This window comes from Corvus brachyrhynchos, unplaced genomic scaffold (genome assembly GCF_000691975.1).
Source record: "Corvus brachyrhynchos isolate BGI_N302 unplaced genomic scaffold, ASM69197v1 scaffold229, whole genome shotgun sequence".
Lineage (NCBI taxonomy): Eukaryota > Metazoa > Chordata > Aves > Passeriformes > Corvidae > Corvus > Corvus brachyrhynchos.
The window spans coordinates 3,798,867-3,824,039 of NW_008240042.1; the positions used below are offsets into that span (position 1 = coordinate 3,798,867).

The 25,173-nt window shown below is 39.8% G+C and overlaps 1 protein-coding gene across 8 annotated transcripts in view; it reads right to left on the minus strand.

Moving 5' to 3' along the window:
• MAPK10 (mitogen-activated protein kinase 10) overlaps positions 1 to 25,173 on the minus strand; it is a 150,636-nt gene that overhangs the window by 56,689 nt on the left and 68,774 nt on the right. For all 8 annotated transcript variants that reach the window (XM_008641285.2, XM_017744185.1, XM_017744189.1 and 5 more), the window contains one exon: positions 16,004 to 16,173. In XM_008641285.2, the coding sequence (XP_008639507.2) occupies positions 16,004 to 16,173 (170 nt within the window). The remainder of the gene's footprint in view (positions 1 to 16,003; positions 16,174 to 25,173) is intronic.

Below are 25,173 nucleotides of genomic sequence, written 5' to 3' on the forward strand. Positions count from 1 at the left end.
CCTCTTTACAGTTAGTTTGACATGGTAAATGTTAGTGTTAAAAATGTCTTTTAAAACTGTAAATAATTTGAAACAAACCTATTTAGCAGAGATAAAAAATTTTAGCGAATATAAATTCATGACTACCAAGAGATAGATGTAACTACAGCCATTTAGCAAGGCTCTTTGCTGACTTTGGCAGGAAAAAAATGAAACTCCTCCCAGTCAGATTTACATGAACCCAGGTCATCTTTTATCACTAATATTCTGTGTGAGCTCAGACTGCAATAATCAATAAGCAATGCTCTGCTGTCATGCACTTGAAAGACCAGGCATTCATTTTTATACCTATTTCAAAAAGCAAAGGAAAGCATTCTAGTTTCATGTCCAAGCTGTTCTTTCAGTAGTCTCTTTGCAAGTAAACACTTAAAATTATTCCTCCCATGTTTTCATCAACAGTGAAACTTAACATTTATCAATTCCATTATAGTCTACCCCAGAACAGACTGTCAAATCCACAGAAAATACATATCTTTTTAAGTCGACTCTTAGAGGTGGGTTCTTAGGATGATAAAGGACAATTTTTGTAATCTTAGGGTCAAGGGTCTTTGAATGGGGCACACACATTCTCTTTAAGGTGCTTACCCTATCTCAAGCCACTACTTCATGCAAGTACTATTATTATCTCTCAGATGACAGATCAGAAGCCCACGAGAGGAAAGAAAGCTCCCAGCCTCCAGTCTTCCAAGGTGGGCTGTGAAATGGAGACTCTGGGCAATCTCAGAAAACAGCTTTTTATATTGAGGAAGTCTCTTCACTGAATGCTGTAGAAATTTAAGGGCCAACAAACACTCCCCTTCCCTATTACTGCATATGCATATTGTGACAAATATAGTGGTAACATTTGTCTGAAAAGCTGCTTAATATTACACCTACTTTCTAAAGAGACAAACTTTGGTCATCTTTGCCTTCCTCCAAAAAGACTCCAGTCACAATTCTGCTTATTAAAAATCATTGCTATTTAGATCTGTAATACTTGATCCTTCTAGCTAACCTGGTTTTGTTACTGACATTTGCATTTTGCCTTATTTCCTTCACCCCAGCACAGCAAGGGGGCAGAAAGCTGTAACAGATCTTGTTAAGCAAAGACATTGATCTGTGTAGTTGAAACACTGTGGTTATTTAGTGGCGAGATCCCCATCAGTGAAGAGAACTGGTAACCCTGAAAATCACACTTAACAAGAATGCTAATGATAGCTCATCCTCACCCAATCACCACCAATATATGGAGCAGAACACCTTTTATAGAAATGCTCAGATACACATCTAAATGTATATGCACAGATAGATAAAAAGGAAAGCATAGATGGATGAATATATAAATACTTTTCACGGCAGTTTTTTTGTCTTCAAAGCTCTTGTTTCAGATAACTATCACTAATGCAATTTCTGAAGAAGTCATTTTTAGAAACAACAAGAGCCAAATTTTTTTCCTGTATCAAGCAAAACTGCTGTAAAAGTAGTTTATGAAACTTCAACCACAAAATATTTCAAGTGCTTTACCTTCTCTCTGCTTATGGTCCCCTGTCAGCCAAGTACTCTAACAAAAAAGAGTGAAAATGTTATCTTGCTTTAAGCAAACTTTTCTAAGTGTACTCTGGCAGGCGTTTTCTGGTGGGTTTGGTTTGTTTGCTCCTTACAGTGCCCTCATGTACCAGTCCAACTTTTAGAATGAAATTAGACTTTATCATTCTTTTTTTTTCTCCTCTTGACATCTAACATCTAAGTTTTTAAAGGCACACATTCATACAAACAGTGCCCATTCCTCTCTTCAACAATTACATTAAAAAATTATTTTTAGAGTGACAACTTCTCTCCAGAAAGTATATTTAAATATAGCAAATGTTTTCCATGAAACTAGTGTAAAAGAAAAGAATTCCATACCTGCACCAGTGTGCAGAAAGTTTGCCCCAAGCAGTACAAGTCAAAGGCCACTGTAACAAAAAAGCCTCTGACTGTCCTTATTAGGTTTGGAATCAACCCTTTGTGCTGAAAATCCAGTTTGACCATACTGAAGAGCTGCCAGCCTATTGTCGGGAACAGCTACTATATAGTCTGGATCAGCTCTATTTCCTCTCAAAATGCAGAGAAATTGAGACAATATTCAGAGCTAATGCTAAAGAAGACCAATACAGCTTCATAATGAATGACTGCTGCATTTTTCCTGTTGCCAATTATGATTCTAGCTTTTTTGTGTGTGTTTCCATCAGCTCACAGTTTCTTGCAAGCCACTGGAAACAGCTCGATTATAAAATACAATCAAGCTGCCTCCCCAGCTGCAACACAAGGTACCATTTTTTTTTCTATTACCAGATCTAGTCTAACAGAATAAATAAATTATTTGCCAAGGGTTCCCATGAGCTTCCTCAGCACTGCAGAGACTACTGATTGGGCTCAAAACATTCCTTCCTGCACTGCACAGAAATGTGATCTATTATCCTGTGTTGGAATGAAGTAATGAGAGAGGACCGAAGTGCCTGAATTGTTTGGGATTATCACCCCAGTCCTTGAATGAAAATTCAGCATTGCTGTCAAGATTTATAGTGAATTCTGTAGTGCTTAAACTTCAAAGACGTGCCACTAAAACAGGAGAATTTTAAGACAAAAGTTCAAAATGTGTGGCTCTATTTTTACATTTCAGTGTTTTATCAGGAAAGACATCTGGTCTCACCAGAGACCAGCAGAGGGGCAGAATCCCCTCCCTCACCCTGCTGGCCACTGCTTTGGATGCAGCCCAGGATGTGTTTGACTTCCTGGGCTCTGAGTGCACATGGCTGGGTCATGTCCAGCCTCTCACCCACCAGCACTGCCAGGTCCTTCTGGGCAGCGCTGCTCAGGATCTGTTCATCCCCAGCCTGTGCTGATCGCAGGGGGTTGCCCAAACCCAGGTGCAGCACCTTGCACTTGGTCTTGTTAAGCCTCATAAACCTGCAAATCTGCTGATGGTGCACTTGATCCCTTTGTCTGTCATTAATGAAGATATTAAATAACCCTGGTCCCAATATGGACCCCTGAGGGGCACCACTTGTCACTGATGCCCATCAGGACCCTGAGCTGTTGACCACAACCTTCTGGATGCAAGTGTCCTGCCCTCAAATCTCTCTCTTGCCATTTTAGAGAGAAGGATATTGTGGGGGGACTGTGTCAGTGGCTTTACAGAAATCCTGATAAGTGACGTGAAACGCTTCCCTTGTTCACGATGGAGTCACTCCATCACAGAAGGCGACGGGGTTGGTCAGGCAGGACTTGCCCTTGGTGAAGCCATGCTGGCTGTCCTGAATCACCTCCCTGTCCTCCATGTGCCTTAGCACAGCTTCCAGGAGGATCTGTGCCATGATATTCCCAGGCACAGAGGTGGGGCTGACAGCTCAGTAGCTCCCAGGGTCCTCCTTCCTGCCCTGTTTAAAGATGGGTGCAAAGTTTCCCTTTTTCCAGTCACCTGGGACTTCACCTGACTGCCACGGCTTTTCAAGTGTCATGGAGAGTGGCTTGGCACCTACAGCAGCCAATTCCCTCAGGGCTCTGGGCTGACTTATGTACATTCAGGTTCTTTGGGTCGTCACGAACCTGATCTTTGCTTACTGTAGGAATGACCTTGTTACCCCAACCCCCATCTTGCCATCCATCATTGTCTCTCAGAAAAAAAACAAACCAAGAATCAATGAAAAAACAGATGGCAGGGCGTTAAGCCGCCTGCGGTATAGAAATGGACCCCCTAAATTATGACAGCCTTGGATTCAGAGTGAGTGATAATCTGCAGCACAAACTCATAATAATGGGACTTGACATCAAATGGCACCATTGCCTTATAGACCCCCCTGGTATCACCTTGGTTTCTGCTGTATAAAGGAAGCAGAAATGTTACATTAATTTTCTGGCAGCCCTCCTAGACTGGTCCATTTTATCTTAGAAGGATCCCATAGAACAATGGCATTAAACATTCCAGAAACATTCCTGTGCAGGGATGTTTATGCCTCCTTTGGACTACAGCAAGTCCTTCCAAAGCTGTTCTCATTAGCTATTTCAGGCTGCGAGCACAGAGCTGCCAACTACCTGCACTGCCCAGGGCTGGCCTTCTCATCCAGTCCTTGGCTTGCCTCAGGCAGATTCAGAGCATGGACTCTTGTTCAGAATTCACTCACCTTTTGCAAAGGATGTCACTGAATGCTTTGACACCTGCTACAGAACAGCTGGCAAGAGCTGCTTATGCATAGGGGTTGCACAAAGCCTGTCCGTGCTCTCATCAGTGTTAGGAAGCAGCTGCCTTTTAAGTAATAAATTTGGCAAGAAATGTCGTAAGACATGACCAAATTATTTTCTCTTTGGACAGCAGTGTTTAGGTTAGATGTTTAAAATGTTAGAACTTAAAGGGTTCACACTGAAAGCCAGCAATGCTTCTGTATAATTTATCTTCCTTTCCCCTTTTAGAGGGTTATACTCTGCACCTAAAGGTCAAGCTGCTCGAAGCAAGCATTGTTACAGAAAAAGCTGAACCGGTCCTTGGGTCTTGTGGCAATTTTCTTGGTCAGTGAGTGAGATTATTCTAAAACTACATTTATAAACCTAAGCTTAATGTGTGGATCTTGGTATGTGTGTATTCACAAACATATGTGAAGATAGTACATATAAATACAAAGGTACGCTACAAACCTCTGGTTTTTAAGTTAGTGACTCTTCAGCCAGGTAAACCAAATTCTGCTGTGAAGTTACAGTTGCCATTCCAGTAAAACCAGGAGGATAAGAAAAGTACAGCACAGACCATGATTTGATTCTGGGCACAAATATGTAATGAAAATCTCTTATTTTCTATCATTTTCCTTTGTCCAAAGCTTGACAATAAGAGCAATTGTACAGCAACTTGAAAATGGACAGTGGATTTTCCTTCTCTTAGAAATTCCTGCTCAAACATTTCAGGTTTTAGAGGCAACTGTCAAAAGCTGAAGGCATCGATACTTTTTGAAGGGAGAATATACAACAATATAGAAGTACTATTATTGTTATGTCCAGGTCTGCTTGGCAGGTTAGGGGAAGGTTGTTTGATTTACTCTGGGCTGTGTGCACAAGAAGCAACAAAAATCTCAGGAGGTTCAATAACAAACTTTTGCTTGCACACTTTAGAACATCAAGCTCGGATAGGGCATTTGGCAAATTTGAAAATGTAGCCATTTTGGTTAGGAATGCAGCAGCATAAAAGCATAAAAATAACACTTAAGGAGAGAAACAAAGGATAAGAGTAGAAAGGTATACAGTGACCACCTCTGGATCCCCTGACAAGACCTGATTGTTGCAATTTCAATGTCTGTTGGTCAAAGTGATGGTCAGAGTCTTGATCCCTGAGGGGTGAGGGAAGCCCACAAAACACTGAGTTCAATTGGTTTATTTACTCTCAGGTTCAGGTGGGAATGGCCAGATACCTCCCCTGGGGCAGGAGTTTTGCACTGTATGGAAACTCCTTTCAGCTCTCCCTCTAGCACCCTACAGGTTTTCCTCCAGTCCCTGACTGGGGTTTGGCAGTTTTGGTCGTGTAAATGCAAAGTGACTTTCAAAACACACACACATAATATACACACACATATACATAAACACCATGACTCATCTAGACAGGGAAATTTCACAAAGCATATTAATTAAACTCATATTTATCACATCTACAGAAAGATAAAATAGCAGCTCCATACGTCTAATACATATTTAATTACAGGATCCTAATTACCTTCCTTTTAACACACTTCCTCAGTGGTCACAAACCCGATCTTTATTTACAGTGGGAGGGACTTTGCTCCCCCAGTCCCCATCCTGCTGTCCCTCCACTGGAGAGGTGTGGGAAGAGAGGTTGCCCCTGAAGACTGAGGCCAACAGGTTGAGTACCTCTGTCTTCTTCTCTCTGGTAGGGGTGTCTATTACCTGGCTCAGTAGCTTACATGCTTACATGCAAACACAAAGTCCAAGCCCACAGTTCACCCAGTCCCTTCACTGTCACCCAATGAGGATTAAATAGTGCCAGTGTCATATCCATAACAGTCCAATTTTGAATCTGTATTGCTCATTCTGTTTCAAGTACTACAGTCATTGCCTAAAATGTCAAAGCCAAGCAGCCCTTTGCAGCAAAGATAAACTGGGAAGCATAATTCATTCATAATTCTAAGGACAGCTAGATCTGAAAAGTTTTCTGTGAAATCTATTTCACAATTCAGTCATGCTGAGAGAGCTTTTATCTGCCAAAATTTCAGATGGGAAGGTCTGAAGGAAGGTGTTCAAGCCATCACATATAAGACAATGTAGAAGAAGCTGCAGGGATAAAAAATGATGGAACACTTATTTTTAGTAAACTTATTTACAATAAAAGTTATCTTTCTAATTATACGAGCTGGTGATGCCCTAACAAGAGCCATTTTGTAGCCCACCTATCAGTTGTGTATACTGATGCAAGATAAAACTCTTCCCACAGTCATTCTCACTCACAAAGAGGGTGGGCATACAGGATACGGTGGGAAAGGCAATGTGGAAACAGCTATACAGTTCACACATTGCCTGGCACACCACTCAATGGGCGCTGGTTCAGTTTGCCAGGACATTAAAATATTCATGAGGATGCTGAGTATGAAGCATGTTTACATACTTCTCATCTGCATGTGCTCTGCTAATTCTTTATACTTGGCTCTGAAAGCCACTCAGCTGTTTCATACTTTTCTGAACAGAGCTGTAAAATCCGTACTTTCTGGCCCTGCATGTCTCTTGTCACTAACTCACTACACAGTCTGCTAGCTGCCAGTACCCTTTGTTAGCTGCCAGCCTAGGAAATTCAACCTGGGCAGTGAGAGGAGCCAGGTTTCTTTTCTATTCTGCTTTAAAAGGGCTCTAGACCAATATGCTTTCTCTTACACGTGAAGCATGTAAGAGATGACAATCTCGTGGTCTCCAAAGTATCCTATATTACTCACTCTTTGTCTGCTCAAGGATTTACCAAAGCAAGGTGAAAAACTGAAAAATGAACCAGAGCTGGCAGTGTCTATCAATACTCAGTGGCAGAAAACACATGGGCAAAACAAGCTTCAGCGGGATTTGCCAGTAACCATACTAAGATGATGTTTGCCCAACATCTGGAGAATGGGTATAAGACACTGAATTTGGCAAAGAGATCTCACATTCACTGCTCTGAACTCAGCATGGAATATAAACTTTGGACAGTTTTCAAGTTTTTTAAGCAACAAAGCCAGAAAAAGTCCAGTTTCCTTGTTTAACAGCAATTTACAAGACATGGGAAATAGTGGCACCAAGGCAGAGTCTCCACACCTGGCAAAAGCTGAGTACCTACCACATTCAAATTGTCAGTCACATGATAAACCTGCTATTTTTTGGATCTACAAACTGGAATAGAAGCCAGATACTATCTTACTATAACCTCCTTGCAATCACAGTTTAAAAGATTTGCTGGCTTGCCTGACAAACAGAACAAAAGCTGTCACTTGGCTCAATAAGAAATGCTATTTCACAACACTTCTTGCTGCATTTCTCAAATGATTAAATACCAAAATTCAACCATGGAATAAAAGTGTACTCTTAGCAAGCCTTCACCTACAATGTGATAACCATGGGAGAAAAAAAAGTAAAAAGTTTAACCCTAAATGCCCACTCAGATTCTAGTTTCCCCAAACTAACCCTGCAATCCCCACAAGGCTATTCTAAGCAGACAGAAACAGAATGGTTTACCTGCATAACAAGCCAAAGTGCCTTTTTAAAACAGGAACAAAACGAAAAATCGTAGGTTTTTGAGTTGCCCTGTAACACTAGAAATCTCAAGACATAGATGTGTACACAGAATTTTAAAACACTGTATTTGAATCCAGAAAAGAATAAAGATTAAAAAAAAAACCCAAACCAAACCAAAAAAACCAACACCAGAAAACTACACACAAATAACACCCACAAACAAACCAACCCCTCAATGTCCTATTTGCCACTCGCAAAGGGACTCCTGTCTTTGAGTCTTCCTACTTTCTGCTTCCCTTCCTGTCTGTCTCTCTTTATTGCCAACTCTTGCCCATTCTGGAGAGTTTTCCCACTCATCTCACATCAGACATGCCTAGCACTGTTCACAAACTTCACCCAGGCTTCACACAGAATATCTTGTTTCATATTTTCTTTCTATCTTGCACAACTTCTGTTTAATTTTTTTGGGCTGTCACCAGCTCTTATGATTGTCTAAGGATGGGTCTTGGGACAAAGCACAGTAAATTGCTTTCTGTAAAGCACTGTGAAAATCTGTAGACTACATTCATCTTAGAGAATAAATATCAGCAATACATGCTGACAAAGAAAATTGAATTTTCTGAGCTGCATTTCCTTCCAGACCGGCTCTAGTTTTTATTTTTCTGGTTCCATTGTGTCTTTGTTTTGATGCCTGCCATTTTATTTAGGTGGTCTGTCCTATTGCCCTACCTCTCTGATTCCATGTGGCCACAGCCATTCTCCTATCACAGGAGAAATCCCTTGGTCCTAAGAGGGAACAGAAGTGGTTTGTGCAATCTGTCTCATGTGAAACACATGGTGATCAGTGATGATGATGCAACAATTTCAGTGGGGACAGGGTTTCAGGTGAATGACATGAAAGGATGAGCCTGAAGTCTGTTAAGGAACAGCTGCAATGCACTGACAACAGTTAATTACAACCCTGGTTTTCCAGGAGGACCAACGAGAGTCTTGAAAAAATCTGTCCAGGAAGTTGTATTATGGTAGTGACGCAGCACAAACGTGAGAAAAGAGAGATCTGTCAGTGACCAAGAGGAAGCTTTTGACAGTGTAGGAACAGAAGTACCTGACATCCATAAAGAGAGTTATAAAATGTCACTGTCTGATAGCAAATACTGTAAATTAAATGGAGTTTCTAATCAACGCACAGAAAGAGCTTCAATTTCATAATCATCAGTTACTTCCCTGCAGACACAGAATTTTCAAACAGCTGATACATTTTTTAATGGCAAGGGGATCACAGATCCAGCCACAGCTATGAACAAACCTGCTCTATGCCAAAGAGTTGTATCAATCCAGCTGAAAACCCTGGATGCCAACTCTCTCAAATGAGCCTGACCCTGCCTTTACAGTACTGAATTCATGACCACATAAAGGGAGCATTGCTGTCAGGGTTCACAAAAACAGATTGCACAGAGATGGTTTCCTCACAAACTTATTTATTTTTTCCCCCCATAAACTTGCAGAGTATAAATATGGAATAGATTTTGCCTGCTTAACTGTTGTAGTCATGGAAACCATACAGGTTCTTTAAGGAGAAAGGAATCAAAAAAGGACATAGAAATATAGGCAGAGTATTTTAGAGACAGAGGACATGATTTCTTTGCTAGGAAAGAATACTATGGCACATTTTATTACATACCATTTGTGATTACCACTACATTTTCAATTTTAGATTTCTCTGGACAAGCAAAGGGAAATGAAACAAAAGAAGACAAACATGAAATATGTGGTGACTTCCTGCCTACCAGGAATCTCTGCAGTTAGGTAGAAGAAGGACATTACTGAAAAAAAAAAGAAATTGGGAAACATTTTTTGTACAGTTTCTACATGTCAGACCTTTTAAAAAAAATGATACAATAATAAGTCTTGCCCAAACATTACATCTCAGTTTCCTCTGTCATGTAAAAATGGGTCTTCATCCTGCCTCAGGTGCCTTTATGCACTGTTACTGGATACATCCCTTTTCTTTGCTTCTTTCTCACTTACAGATAGTAGTAGTATATAGAAGAAGCTCAAGAATCAAAGCAAACAATGACTCAAAGACAATCCATCTGTCCTATTTTTCAGATGTTATGTACAGTTTGTCACACAGCAACTGTTCTCTATGATCTTAACAGCATCTCCTTCCATATCCAAGCTCAGTTCTTTGCTGCAAGAGCACTGCAAGACATGGTCTCCTCCTCTCACTCCATATGCAAGCAAACTGTCTCTGGATATGTGTTAATATGCAAACTCTAATAACATCAGCTTAAGAAACACAGATCTGTCCAACTTAAATTAGCACCTCCACTCAATATTCTGGAGGTCAAGAACAGAGGCTCAGCCTCTGCTGCACTCATTGGGAGTCTCTCAGCACCTTAAAATTCACATGCTGGTGATCCAGATTCCAAATATAATTGGCCAATTTACTGTCTTTCTTGAGAATCAAGGCATAGAGATATCAGAACCACAAAGCAGAATGTGCTGTTTCAGATGTACACCAGACCAATAGGCAACCAAATACACACAGTTTTTGGTATTTCAGAGCAATGACATGCAGGAAATCCAAAGAATACCACAATGTATCTGCAAACTGGGAGCTGGGGAAAAATCCTGCAATGTACAAATGAAGGAGGTTCAAAGCTTGCTGTGAGTTTAACTTCTGATATTTCAACAAGAACTTCCCAAAATGTAAAAAAAAAAAAAAAAAAACCTCAAACAAAAAAAATTAAAAATCACCATGTGTTGCCATTGTATGGGATGATATTAGCACTGGGAAACATGGGAAAATTTGTTTATACTGACATGTGCATTTCACTATCAGTGCAGCTATAGCTCCCAGTGCGAAGTGACAGCTCTTTCCTACATTGCTCTCACAGAACACACTTGTAAAACTCTCTAAAGGTTGTCTTCAAAAACCTCCTGGGGAGCAGGACACCAAAGCACATCAGCGAAGCACACAACAGCTGAGGAAGAGAACACTGGCTGAACTAATGGACACAATTTGAAGAATCTACAACAGAACAGGATCAATCTGCAGTGCCAGCCAGTAGAGTGTTAAGCACAAAAAGTCTGCACAATGCAACTGTGTTACTGGAATGAAAGTAACTAAACTCACAACATATGATCAGTTCTGATTCACAGGAGAGATCGGGGCTGACAAAAGTAATGCTGCCACTCCCTTCAGGACCACTGAAATTCTAGGCATATCCAAGTACACTGTTTACCCCATTTTGCCTCTGAATGACAGGTATTTGTTCTCCTCTTCTGAGGAAAACTAGTGATTAATCCCACAAAGAGAACACCTCTGAACTGCAATGGGACTGCCCCGGTTTATACACACACAGATGTTGGTCTCTGTCAAGGAATACAGTATTTCATTTCAGTGACACAAATCAAAACAATATTATTGGGATCACAATGAAGAGACATCTTCATGTCTCAAGAACTTGAATACACCTGTATGCAGCTAAACAGTACAAATAAAATCATGTATTAGCTGTAAGACACTGATAAGACCACTATTCTCTGTGTTTTTTCCACTGTACTATCACAAAAGTATGAGCTTGGAATTGATTATGGTCAGAAGCATCAACTCCTCTTTTCTATGGCTTTTACCATTACTCCCATTGCAATATCACTTTAGATCCTTATACCCAGCCCAGGAGTCAATGGTGCTACACAAAACCAGAACTGAAGGATAATCACTGTACAAAAGAGCCCACGTGTTTTTGCATCTTGTAGTGGACAATACCTGTCACATTTCTCCTCCGGCCTTTGCACACTCTGGGAAGTGGTTGAGTCACCATCCCTGGAGGTATTGAAAAAGATGTGCAGACGTGGCACTTGGGGACACGGTTTAGTGATGGACCTGGCACTACTGGGGGAACAGTTGGACACCATGATCTTAAGGCTTTTTTCCAACCTTAAGTGATTCTATGGTGTTGAGGTTACTATAGGGAAGGAATCAGCAGATTTATAAGCTACAATGAGCACTACCATCACCACAGGCTGATCTGAAAGAACTTTGCACTCTTTAAAATTCAACCACCAAACCACAAGTAAATCAGCCAAGGAGAACCTATGGTAATATTAGGCAACATATCAAGCTACTTACTGTCTTGCTGGCTCTACTTATTACAGGGAACACTAAAAGACTCTGTTATCTCTTTTATGTTCAGATTCAAAAATATCATTAAACCACTAATTCAAAGACAAAAATCTGCAACACATTTCCCAATTTACTACTTCAGGAATATATTTACAGTCTTCTCTATATCTGCAGATGAGGTGACTTTCTAAATTTATAACGCATTCACTGAAAAGCTCTCATAAAAGCGTAATTCCTGCTCACATATCCTCCACTCAACCATTACTCACACAGAAACTTCCTGCATCAATGAGACAGAATAAAGCACTTCCCAACCAACTCCCCCAGTCCAGTTGACACATCATTAGACCACATCTCAACATCACGCAGCATGAAAGCTTGTGCTCACTTTTTAAGAAAAGACCAAGATCAAGGATTTCAGCTGAAAGGCATCATCAGACCCATTTATTTGATGTTCACCCAGACAACTTTGTTTTCAAAGCTAACATTTTCTCCTGGTAACGCACGCAGGTATAGGCACTATGTGGTCTTAAACCAGGCCAAATGTCTTCATAAGATACTGATAAGATTTTAACTGCTTGTGTCCTCAAGCCTGTAAGTGATGTCTTCCCTATCTGCCTTGGAAACCTGGACTTCACCCTTGCCTCTATCATAAATTCAAAAACTGTCAGAGGCCCTTCAAATTGCTTTTGAAATATTTCCGTACAACACCATTTTTCTAGACATCACAGACAGTATCAAAAATATCACAGGCAACATAAAAAATGATAGCTTGCAAACCACAGCAGAAAACCTACAGATCAATTACCTTGCTTCCAGGCAAAAAGAATTCATCTAAAACATAAAGAAATGCCCACTCCAACATCAGCATATTTCTGTTGATTTTATGGAACATGAGAATTCCTCTCCATCCACCATCATCCACCATGCACAAACCCAAGCTGAAAGTGACCTGTCTCTCTCTCTCAGCCCCTTGAAAAATAAGTCAGGTGTCAACTCCCTTCTAACATTGCAGAGGGGTATCAGCTTCTTCTCTCAGCAGTTTAAGTGGCACATGTCTAATTAAACTCAGAGAACTGTTTTCTGTTTCTATTCCAGACTCAAAGATTAACTAGTGTGGTCAAAAGCCTGTGCAGTTTTTACAACCACAGTTTGGTCTAATAAACTCCATGCTCTGTTTCAGCAAAGCCCCATTGCCATCATGCCTGTAATAACAACATGATAATGATATGCAAACACACCCTTTACACACTTTCTCACAGATGTCAGTGTGATGTACCGTGAGCAAGCAGCCTACACCTTCATAAAGAATAGGGCTTGCAGGGTGAAGAGGAGCTTCCCTGCTCAAGAGATTCCAAGCAGCTTGCTTTCTTTCCTTCTTTTGGCTGCTGAAATAATTTTGTGAACATAGTTAACACAAAACCCTTTGAAAGAGCCCAAAGATTAATTTTCAAAGATACTGTATGTAGTAGTTCTATAGCAAATACCACTTCCTCACTGAGTTTATAATTATTTCACATGGGCACAATTATAACAATCACACCATATGGTTTTCTCTTTTTCATGTAGTTTACTAAATCATCATCTCCTGAGGACCTCAGTATCTTAATTCTTCCGTATCAAGAAAATAATTTTTTCTTTGATGTAATTTTCAACACAATCAAGTGAAATCAAGTCCCCACTTCTTTCATAACCACATTCTCTGCTTCCCATGCCTGCTTCTGTTCCACAACACAAATTGCTTTTCACTGAAATTCTCCTGCTTATCTTGACACCTGTTTATAGAACTGTATGAGAAAAATTTCAGTGTTCTGTGGCTTTGCCTAGGAACCCTGCAACACCTTCCAGATCCTGAAAAACATCCGGCCTCTCCTCCTAAAAGGAGCTAACATTCAGCAGCCATACTCTGTCACTCCATAAAACCAAGCGTCACTATGCACTAAAGCTGTCTCCAGTAGCTGGGTAGCCAATTATTTCACTCAATAACCCAGTTATCCTGAACGAAAATTCAGAAACTTTGCATGCTCTGAGAAGATTGAGCCTAAACCCCTCTGTGCCATCCTACCTGTGCCTGCCCTTGGTGGAGGGAATGATCAGAAACCACCCATTTGGCTTCTATGCTTCTCCTAATTCTGGCACCGAGGGACAGAATTGCATCCCAGATCTGTGACACTTCTTGAACAAGTCATTGAGTGTGAACAGAGCCACTGGATCTAAAAGAAACGATCACCTAGGTTTTCCCCAATATTTTCATAGAGACACTCCTTGTGGCTATTCTTTGCAAAGGAACAAGACAAGCAGCACAGATTACTTCCCCCACCAGAGCAAGCAGCACTGCACAAACAAGCAGGTTTTCAGTACTTTTTTTTCCTTAATCAGTTTTTTCTAGATGTAACTCTATTTCCATCAAAATACTTCTAAATAGGGTAAGTTTCTACAGTAGAAACTTTTTCTAATAAAGCTTACTATGTAAGCTTATTATTAATATTACGTAAGGAGAAACTTACACAACTGAAGATGTTTCTCATCATGTATTGTTTTCTCTTAGCTAAACTACAAATATTTATCTCCCAATTGTTTTTTCATCAATTAATCACCTCACCATTGATTCTTCATGCTTTTCTGAGGGATGGTTTATTATATTTCTGGTAAATTATGCCTCACAACAGGCAGTTTACTATGTAACACAAACTGAGAAAGAAATGCTCATTATCTTCCCCATCTATTATGTAATACTTCTATATCTGTATCATCAAAAAGCCTTTTATGGCCTCTCCATGCTACTCACCATTTCAGGGGATTTGTGTTAACTTTCACTCAAACTTGCTTGTTTTCCAATTTGATTTTCTTTCCTAAGAAATTATTAATTTTTACTTTCAGCTCTTAGTATGAAAGTAAAATTCACAGGGTGTTTTTGATTTTATTTAGCTTAACGCCTCTGTTTTTTGCTGCTCGCAAATTTATCATTACAGCAATTCAATTGCAGAGAGGTTCAACAAAAACTCATTTTCCTCTGAAACAAATAGAGGATAGTAAGGAGGAAGAAAAACCATCTTTGCTTTACATGGAATTAAAAAAATAGTGCAAAATTAATTTTACTAGTCCTGAACCCAAAATATGCCTCTTTCCCAAAGCTGATTTCAAAGCAAGCTTTAGTTCTTTTGTGTTTAAGATGCAGAATATGGTACTTGGCCATTTAGCTCAGTCTTTGGACTTGCATGGTCTCAAAGCATTCTAAACACTGGAAGAGATGGACTGAGACCTAAGGATGTGTTGTCAGTATTGTACACTGTCAATTGGTTGGTGCCAATGCACAGTCCATGGCAAACCATCTGCCACTGGATTAAAGGAACCTTTTGCTTTACCACTGCCTCCACCTGTAAAGTAACACACATTACATCAAATTCAGAAAAAAAACAGTAACTGAAGTGACAGATGGAATTAAGACTTCATCTCTGATCAAGTTACAGATCAAAGATTGTTTTAGTTACCCTAATGCCCCATAATTAAACAGGTAACAAATGCCTGCCACAGAAACTTAAAAGCCATGTCTAAAAATGCAGAGGCAAAAGCCAACCAGACTTTCACAACTTTTGAACTTGCTAAATTCAAATTGCATTGTTTAGGAGAGCTACTGAATGTTTCTGTCGTTCACTTTATTCACATCACTGAAACATCACTTTCAAGAAATAAAGGAAACATTAGCAGTTACCTCCATTTGAAAGGCTTCCACCCTGAGTACTTGAAAATGCTATGGGATGGGACAAGTTTCTATGTTGCTCTCAGTGATTTTGCTGTACAAAGACTAAAATTACAGGGTTTACTTGGGATATTATTTGCACTGCCTCTGGAAATAGTGCCACAGTTGTCAATTATGATAAGATCTCTCTCCCCCTTTCTTGCTAGTTCCATTTTGCTGTGTGGAGAAACAAACCCAGTGCTATCACTCTTACCAGCCGGGGAATTTATTAGCAAACCACTGGGCTCCTCCTGCCTCAGGATGTCTGTTGCCTGACTGCTATTTTTGCAATTTGAGACAAAGGCTGTGGCTGGCAATCTGTGAAGAAATGCAAAATGCCAATTCTGTTTCAAAGCATCATAAGAGAAACTGCTGATACTCACCAAACTATTCCCTGAGCCCCAGAGCCAATAGGTTTCAAGTTCTGGTAGCGTTTGAGAACTGTGAAGGTCGAGTCACCTACTTCCACGCTGTAGAACTGGTTGTCAACTTTGCTTTTGCTCATGTTGTAATGTTTGGCAATATATGACACATCCACTTGTTTCCCAAATCCCTGTTGTACAGAAGAAGGGAAGGGGAGAGGGATTGGTAAAGACAGAGAAACCAAGGCTGGTAAAATGTAAGAATACAGATAAAGCACTGTCAGCCTAATTTTTCAATATAAATTCTTGTCATTTTTGGCTCATTCTCATAAGGACTGTATCAAACCTTCTTTCATGCAGGAAGTCACCCTAAAAAGGCACTCGTTAAAGAAAACTAGTGAGTTCTCCAGCTGATGTTTGTGACATTGTTATTACCAACTACTGGTCTCTGAAATAAGATGACTTTCATCAGTGTGGAAGTGGGACAAGAGACACAGGAATCAGGCTCTTCATCACTGATCAGACAGAGCAAGCAAGTGTATTCCCAGGAGTGCTAAAACTTTCCCTAAGCACCTGATAAAGGCCCTGAGAAGCTTTCAACAGGAGCTGTGAAAGAAACAGAGCAGTTTATGAGACAAACTGTGACCCAACATGGCTCAGTATCATGAAAAAGTATAATTCAGTATTATGAAAAAGTATTATTCAGTATTATTCAGAAGTTCTGGAGGTCTTCCAGAGTTCTGGGTTCATAAGGATAGGAGGGACAGCTGCTCTCATGACCTAACAAAAGCATTAGTACTAAGCAAATGCCAATTTTCATGACACAAAACCAAGTTTGTGCTTGCACTGTAGCTAGCACTGCACAGCAGTGCTCCTCCCCAAAACAGTAAAATTAAAAACTAATAATTTTTACAAGACCAAAAAAACCCTCCCTCAAATTTGTAAAATTACTATGCAGCAAGTTACACTATAACCACTTTATGACTACTGCTGAGCTCAGTTCCCTGTGGACTATGGAGCAAATTTATAGTCATTTGAGATAAAAATCAGAATTAAGTGCTTGTTATTTAGGATTCTATACTACATGATGCTGAGCACAGGATGCAAAAGCTCAACACATTACAACAGATCTGCCCTAAAAGAGTTGCAGCTCACTTATGGAAGTCATGACATGCCCAAATGCCTTCTATAAAGAAAAGGAAAAACCAGCTATGCGTCCTCTATGCATTTTTTTTCAGTGCTCCCAAACACAGCTTCTAAATTTTCTTATTTGCTCTGTTATAAATTTCTTTCCCCAAAAAAAATCTGAATGATCAACTGTATTATGTGTTTATGGACTATTAAGTTGAAATTTGATGGAGCTGGGAAAAAAGTAAAGTTGATTTTGATTACATTACTCTTTCAATTAAAAAGGACATTATTCTAGTGTTCCAAAAATCTGGCCATTAAAAACAGATTACTGACCTTGCAAAGAACTTGGATATTAAGGTTTGCCTTAGAAAAATGATTATTATTTTTCTGTCCACAATCTGACTGGAAGGCACTTTGGCACTGGAGAGCATCATCCTAAACACCTCATTTAGAGACTTTGAAACATTTTAACAAATGTAGCTCTTTAGTCAAACACAAAGTCTTATCTCAGAAGACCAAGTGGAAACCTTACATTAACTTGTTCATCAAATATTGCGAGGGGGAGAGCCGGGGAGGCCTTGCCCTAACACAAAAAGGGAGAGATCTATGGACGCTGACGCAGCGCTAAATTGAAGCTTCCAGAGAGTGAAATGACTCCAAAAGAGGTTTGACTTTTTCCCACTTGAAGACAAACAGGCTGATCTGATTCACACTGTGTAGCCTTAGTCTTAAAACTTCTTCCATTAGGCAGAGAGAGATGAATAAATTTGGCTATTCAGCTCAGGTATTCACAGCAGACCTAGAACTGAGAGGTTTTTTGGTTTTTTTTTAATAACATGCTCCTGACTGACAGGAATTTCACAGCTCCCTCTGGCTAGACAAACACATTTGGAGCATGTTTTATTCTGATGTCATTATCAGAACAATGCAGGACATATTCAGCATTAACACCCATTACTCTGAAACCAATGTTTATACACAAAGTGTCAGCATAAAAATTGCATTCCTGAGTGAGCCTGACTCATAGCCAGCTCCTCTGGAAGTAGAGACAGAGTGAATTTTTTAAACAGATTGGATGACTGTGTTAAGGCTTGGATGAGCCAGGCCTGCCACAACTTATTTGTGTCCTTACTCCCAAGCTACCTGACAGCTCGTTGTGTGGTGTGGATCTACATGGGAACACATATTTTATCACCCTGTGTCTAGAATAGAAATTACTTGTTTTTAAGTTAGCCTGACCATGTGAACTACCAGCCTCAGGAAACTCGTGCTGCATACAGTGGGGTTTCTGAACTGCTGTGGTTCTAGCAGCTGGTTACTTTAAATCGAAAAATGTCTTAAAAAGCAATTTAAACAGCTCAGAACCACTCTGTAGCACCTCAGTTACACGGGTAATTAACATATCCAATGGCTTCAGTCAACAGCAATTAAAGTTGTGGGACCCAGAAGACCACAACTGGTAAGAAGACAGAAATGTCCTGATGAGCAGCTCTCCTCTGCACAACACAGACCATTGCTATGACAATCTGCTCCTAACTGTGTGTGAGAGGGAAAGGTAAAGACTGCTTTGTTTTTCACGGAATCACTTTTTCTTTTTAGATTAGTATTTTCTTCCCTACTTAAATATTTGTGCCCGTAAGGTCTTTGAAAGGAAACAAACACCAAGCATTACTTCTAAAATTCAAGGCAGGCTGGTTTAGTTTGAAGCTCACTTCAAGCAGAATGCCTCCTCTGAGTGACAAAAACTTCAGCTTTGTGGACAGGCAAAACAGCCTCTAAGTCATCCACTAAGTTGCCTCCTCACTTTAAACCCATAGTGCAAAAGAACTACAAAAAAACCCTACTCTACATTTTCCAATTTTTATCAAGATCTAAATCAGCAAAATAAAAGCACAGTAAGGCTTCTAAAGTCCAGTGCACTGCTTACTTTCATAACAACCAGGAGAAGAATTATATAACTATCCTTGTCATGATGCTGATTTAAATCAAATCCCTAAATCAATGAATTAACAGCATTATTGGATTAATCACATTTGATCAGATCCCCAAACCAAGCTGACACCTAATCAAGAACCATCTCTGGTTGATTCAACAACCACTTCTGAATGAGGACAAGGAAATGGCAGTTTTGTTTCACTCCAAAATTAAGGTAAAAAACCTTTTCCCTTTAGTAAGGAAGTTCATGCTCCTTATAGAGCATGCCAATGTTAATTTCAAACCCTGATGAAAAGGTTCTTCTCCAAATCTTCAAATTTGCATATCTCATCTTAAAGAAGCCTGCACACTACATTCTGGTCTTGTCCCGTTACATCCTCAGTGCTCACTCAAACCCCTTCAGAAGCCTTGGAGCTGGTACAGATATTAATATTCCCCCAGCTGCCCCTCATGGACACCACTAAGCTATTTCAGATTCAGGTTTTACTACACAATGCTTACAAGTTCTGTACAGGCAGCTTAAGTTAAAGCTTTAACTATGTGGCATCAGAAAGGAACCCAGGGCTAGGAATTTCCAGTATACACCCTTCTGTATATGCACCTAACCATAAACTCCTTTCAAATGTGATTGAGACTCACATCGTAAGAAACTAGGTATCAGCACTATATTAAGAAATAGATGAGGGAAGGAAGTTCATAGATACACATGGCAATCAGGTTTGCTTCTTAGGATGTCATAGTAAAAATGTATAGGTCTCATATAGTAAAGTGAATTCCAGTGAGTTAACAAATTTTCAGGTGAACTTCAAATGAACTTGGACAAGCTACAATACTGAGGCCCCAGATTAACAGTAAACATTGCAGGTGTGAAGCTTTGAACAAAACACATCTAAGTTTCTCAGACCTCTGTGTAAGATGAAGGATTATTCCTCAAAGTTATGCATTGGACTGCTATTTGTTCTTAGTTTCCATAAACATTTGGACAACGAAATTACATTTCTTTAACACTGATAGGAACTTAGCCTTCATTTCATATGTACAAAAATGTGTGAACCATTATTTTCTCCTTTCGGTACTTAATTGAAAACTCCTAACACCCACACCCACACATTCCCCAATGCCATTCTCTTTCCTCCATACTGAGAAATGTAAGAGAAGCAAAAGTTTCTCAGCCCTGAAAACCTAACTATCCTTGTTAGCTCACTTAAACATGTATCCACATTTGCAATGATGTTTACTTAGTATCCTGACAAGTGAGAAAGAGAAAAGAAAATAAACTGTCAAGACTCAAGCATTTGAGACGAAGGAAAAAGATACTCCCACCATTACTAACTGTTTGGAGAGCATATATTTTCCTTTCAAAGGACAAGTACTTAAAAATTCTGTGAAACTCAAATAACTTACTGCCTCACACAGAGCTACAAGCTGTATTCTTTTCCTTTCTTTCAGAGTACAGAGAGCAAAAGGGTTAAAAAGCCCAACAGAAATAAAATAATGAAATTCTTTATAATACGAGGTAAATTGCTTCCTGATATCCCATTTTATTTGTCCATTTCTATCCTACAAAATAACTATACTTATTATATTTTACTGACAGAACTTTGTTTCTGAACACCACTCCTTCTATTATTGATGAGCCCAAAATATGGCAATTTCTTACAGCTCAGCATCTCATACATTTCAGCTTTTATAAATACAAACCATGCTAGCAGCAATTTAAGGCAAATTGCTGTCGCTTGCATCTCCAAGACTGTGAGTGCTGTCACAGAGTCCACTGGCAGCATCAGCAGAGGGAAAACTTCACCTCTGTGTTTGCATCCTTCCCTGCCTGCCCACAGAAATCCCGGTGGGAATTCAAGGGTGCCATGGTGCAAGGCTACTGAAATCAATTAAAGCACTCCACATGTGTAAATGCAGGTGAGCAAAAGAATCAGATGGAAGACTGAAAGGCTGACTCCAAATTTGCAGCTGGCACAGAGCCCATAGATGAGCAGAATGGAGCAGAAAGGATGTTCTGAGCCTGACATCATGATGGCTCCCCAGCAGCCCCCACATTTCCACCCCGCCTCAGACAAAGAGACTGATAAGGACAGCAGCACGCTTGAGAGGTGGATGCATTTGGTTCCCTCAGGATCCAAAAGGATAATATCTTAAAGCTACAGTTTAATCTTGTCTTGGGGTGACTTTATGATGGGTATCCTGTATTGCAGCTCTATGCCTGGACATGATTCCTGTGCCTTTCTGTGCCTTTAAAACTGGGTGTGAGAGAAAGAAGAAAAGCCAGAAGAACTTTTCAGAGCAGTTTGTGCTCCAAGGTCACTCTATCTCCTCTGCGTGCTTCTGCGCGGCAAGTGCAGAGGAAGCACCCTTTTTGCTGCTTTTCAGCCAGCTTTCTGTCCTTTTCTCAGGAGAGAGATGGAGGGTTAAACCCCTTTGCTTTTCAGCTAGTCTGCGAGCTGAGGCAAGAAAGTTTTTTTTTCCCTGGGACTTTGGCTTCTTCTTCTTCTCTTCTGGAACTGTTCAGAACACACCAGGAGATCCTACACCGTTGGCCCAGAGGGTGGCCTTTGCAGACCCAGCTCTGAAGAGGAGAGAGAGAGAGATCATGCCCAAAGAAAGGACTCTAAAATTTTACCAGGCTTCTCTCCACAGCGAGAGGTTTTATTATTTAGCATTATTCTTTTCCCATTGTGCATTGTGTCTGTTAAATAAATAGGTTTTTTCCCTTTCACTTTTCTCCGAGGAAATTTTTTTTTCCCGAACCTGGTGGGGGAGGGATGGCTGTAACCTGCCTTCTATCAGAGGGCGTTAAAATTTGGATGTTCCTCCAAATTTAAAAGTCAAATGCTGAGATTGTACAGACTAAAATTCACAAGTATGGTAAAACCCTCAGTCTTCTGGCCAGCTCTGAAAACATGCATAGAGGCAAGCCCTGCCCACCTGGGTGCATCTGCTAAGTCAACAGCACCACGAATTTAATGGCTATCCTCCCACCTGTGCAGCTGTAAATCTCACAGAAGTTTCAAGTGCCAGAATTCTGGCATGAACCTGCATTTACTGAGCCCTCTGCTTCGAATTCAAGGGTCACGTGTTTTGCTGTGTAAATTTGAATGGCCACAGAAGCTGTCACTTTGGGAAATACAGAGTATCTTTGTATAGAAAGATCTACTACATTGTTTTTAATTGTGCATTCTGCATATGACACATTTATGGCAGAAATTACATCTACTTTTTTCACCATAAAGCCAGACTTCTCACTTATTCTGGCTCTCCCTGAACTCAAAAGTCCATAGACAGTGATTCAATCTCCTACACAGGGTTTCATCTTGTGTGTGTGTGTGGTTGGATGTAATATTATAGATTTTGGTCTTACCAGCTACATTACACCACAGTTCTCCATTCTTCCACCTCATTCTCCTCCTGTGAGGCTTGTATTAGTCACCCAGTCTTCCTGATTTTGGTGTGCTTTGAGTGGGATTTAAAAGCTAATTTTTGGCCTTTTTTTAATCTCTCTCCAGCTGTTTTGTCCTCCAGAGAGGGGGTTTTATGCATTTAGCCTTTCAAGTAGACAAGAGACCCTTGCAAACAACTCAACCATGACTGATCAGTGTTTGATATTTTTACATTTGCTTTATCCACTCTATTTTAACACATCATATTAAAATACTTTATTAAGTGGAGTACAATATTTCTAAGTGCTGGTTGGGCAATTTTTTTGTTAGGTTGGGGTTTCTTTGTTGTTGCATTTTTTTGTTTAAACACTCTGTCCTTGTTTAACTTCTTCTGATACCAAAAAGCCAGCAGCTTACCCAGCCCTTACCTAGTTCTGATTACACACAAAGCAGCAAGTCTGCCTTCCCCTTTTCAATTGTATCTACTCAAAACATGAAGCAAAGCACTATTTACTCATCCTTCTCTTGTCCTCCACTTGTTCACTGAGCTTCAACTACTTTTAATTCCTTCCTTCTTACAGGCACCAAATTTTCATAGCTCATTTATAACTGTGGTGTCACGTATTGCTCAGAAGTCCCAGAGGTGTGTCCTTCATTCCAGGCCAGACTTCTACCAGGTGAGCAATCTGTGAGTATCTGCACAAGAAAACACTACTTCAAATGATTCCTAATTCCCCTGATGGCTGAAGAGTTCAATGCTGACCACAGCCCTGGTCATCCCACCAAAGAAGGTTGGAAGGACTGATCAAGGAGCACTGAAAGAAAAGGTTCCTTGAGACTGAGGTTTCTGTATGGAGAGGAACTAAATCAGAGATTCAAAAGAAAAAAAGTAGCCAAACATACATGAGAGAAAGTAGATTTCTCAATAGAACTATATAATTACAGTATTTGATGTGAAGACCATAGCTAATGAAAAGATTCTCCATTTTATAAATAAAGACTATATGGAGCTAAATAATCACACCTTTAGCTAGAAATAGACAGCTCTTGACCCTATGAAGCATCATTTTACTCACAGAAATCACTTGTTGATAGCTTATGAATACCAACTAATCTCCCACTGGATAGAAGGCATAATCACAGGACACACTACATTTAGAATAGTATTCTAAGTAAAGGTATCCCATATAACTACAGTTTAGGGAACATGTAAATTCTATACATGTCTTGATTAAAAAAACATCTTGAAAGACTAAATAAAAAATATGGATGAAGAAAACTGTATCCTTTAGGCATTGTTAAATATTATTAATGTATTAGTATTAAAAATTAATGTCCTATTCTACTCACGATACACTGCTCTGCCTTACCTTGTGCTTCAATAAAAATATGTAGGGCCCTACAGATAAAAGCTTGTTGGTGATACCAGCCTTACAAAAGTCTGAAGAAATTCTATTGGCCTTCTTGTCCTACTTTTCTATTATGATAGAAAAGCAGATATCCTTTTCCTCAGCCTTAAAAAAGATGGCTGTTTCAAACATGAATTGGCTACCCACGTCCAGTAATTCCAGACTTGGGTGCTTTTATACTGCCAGTGAGGTGAAGGTGTGGGGAGGTATATATTTACCCTTCTTACGCTACTGAGTGTTTCTCAGGAAGGGCCTTTCTTTTTCTTTTAGCTGGAAATCCTTAAAATTCTATGCCTGCTGAATTAGCATTTCATCATACAAAACTTGTCTGCCCAGTGACATAAGCTCTGTGTCAAGAGAAAGGGCCTGTACTTATGTGTATGTCACTTTCCTTCAGAGAACATAAAGCTATGCCTTTTAGGCCACAAATACATATTACAAGAAAAATACGCCCCCAGTACTAATACTCTTCAATATTGAAACTTTATGGAAGGCACTTCAGCACAAATGCTTTCTAGAGAGTCTGCAGTGAGGCATAAATTTGAAATGGAAGCAGGAGTAAGAATGGAATAAACAGTATTACTACCTGGACACTACTCCTAGTCTCTAAATAAAGATCTGGCTCTTTGGACCAAGGACAGAGATGTAACCCCCATCCCACTCTAAGCAATACAAATGAACAGCATCCAAGACAGGTCTTAATGCAACCAGACACTTAATTTAGAGACTGTTCTAGCACATAATTCTAGCTGTTATTTGGATCAGGGCCTATCTTTATGGAGAAAATAAACTAACATGAAGCTTAAACCAGTTTTTATCCTCAGGAGAATTGATCTGAAGACCTTGAAAAGGTATGGGTGTGATAAGTGTTTGAAGGATGGAACTCTGTTTCTGACAGTGTCAGGATAGTGTCTCTTTGTACTGGATGATGCCATTCTGGCTGCAGCCATTAAACAGGAATTAATCTCAGTGATACAAATGCATCTGAAATGGTCTAAGTAAAAAGGAGAGGAAAGTCAACAGGAGAGAGGCGCAAAAAACCTCTGTTCTGCACAGTGAAAGGAATTTTGCATGAATAACACTTTTCTCATACAATCTGAGAAAAAAAAACCCCTTTTTTGCAATTTTTGCAGGGTTGTTTTTTTTTTTCTGGAAGTGATCTCTGTCAAAACATTACAAAAATACAGCATTTTACAAAGTTGCCAGTGGAAGAATTAAGCCAGTTAAACACATGCACATGAAGAATGGGAGATAAAAAAGAAAAGACAGTTAAGCAGATTATTAAACTGAATAGTCAAGACCCATCCCAGAGCTGATGATTCCT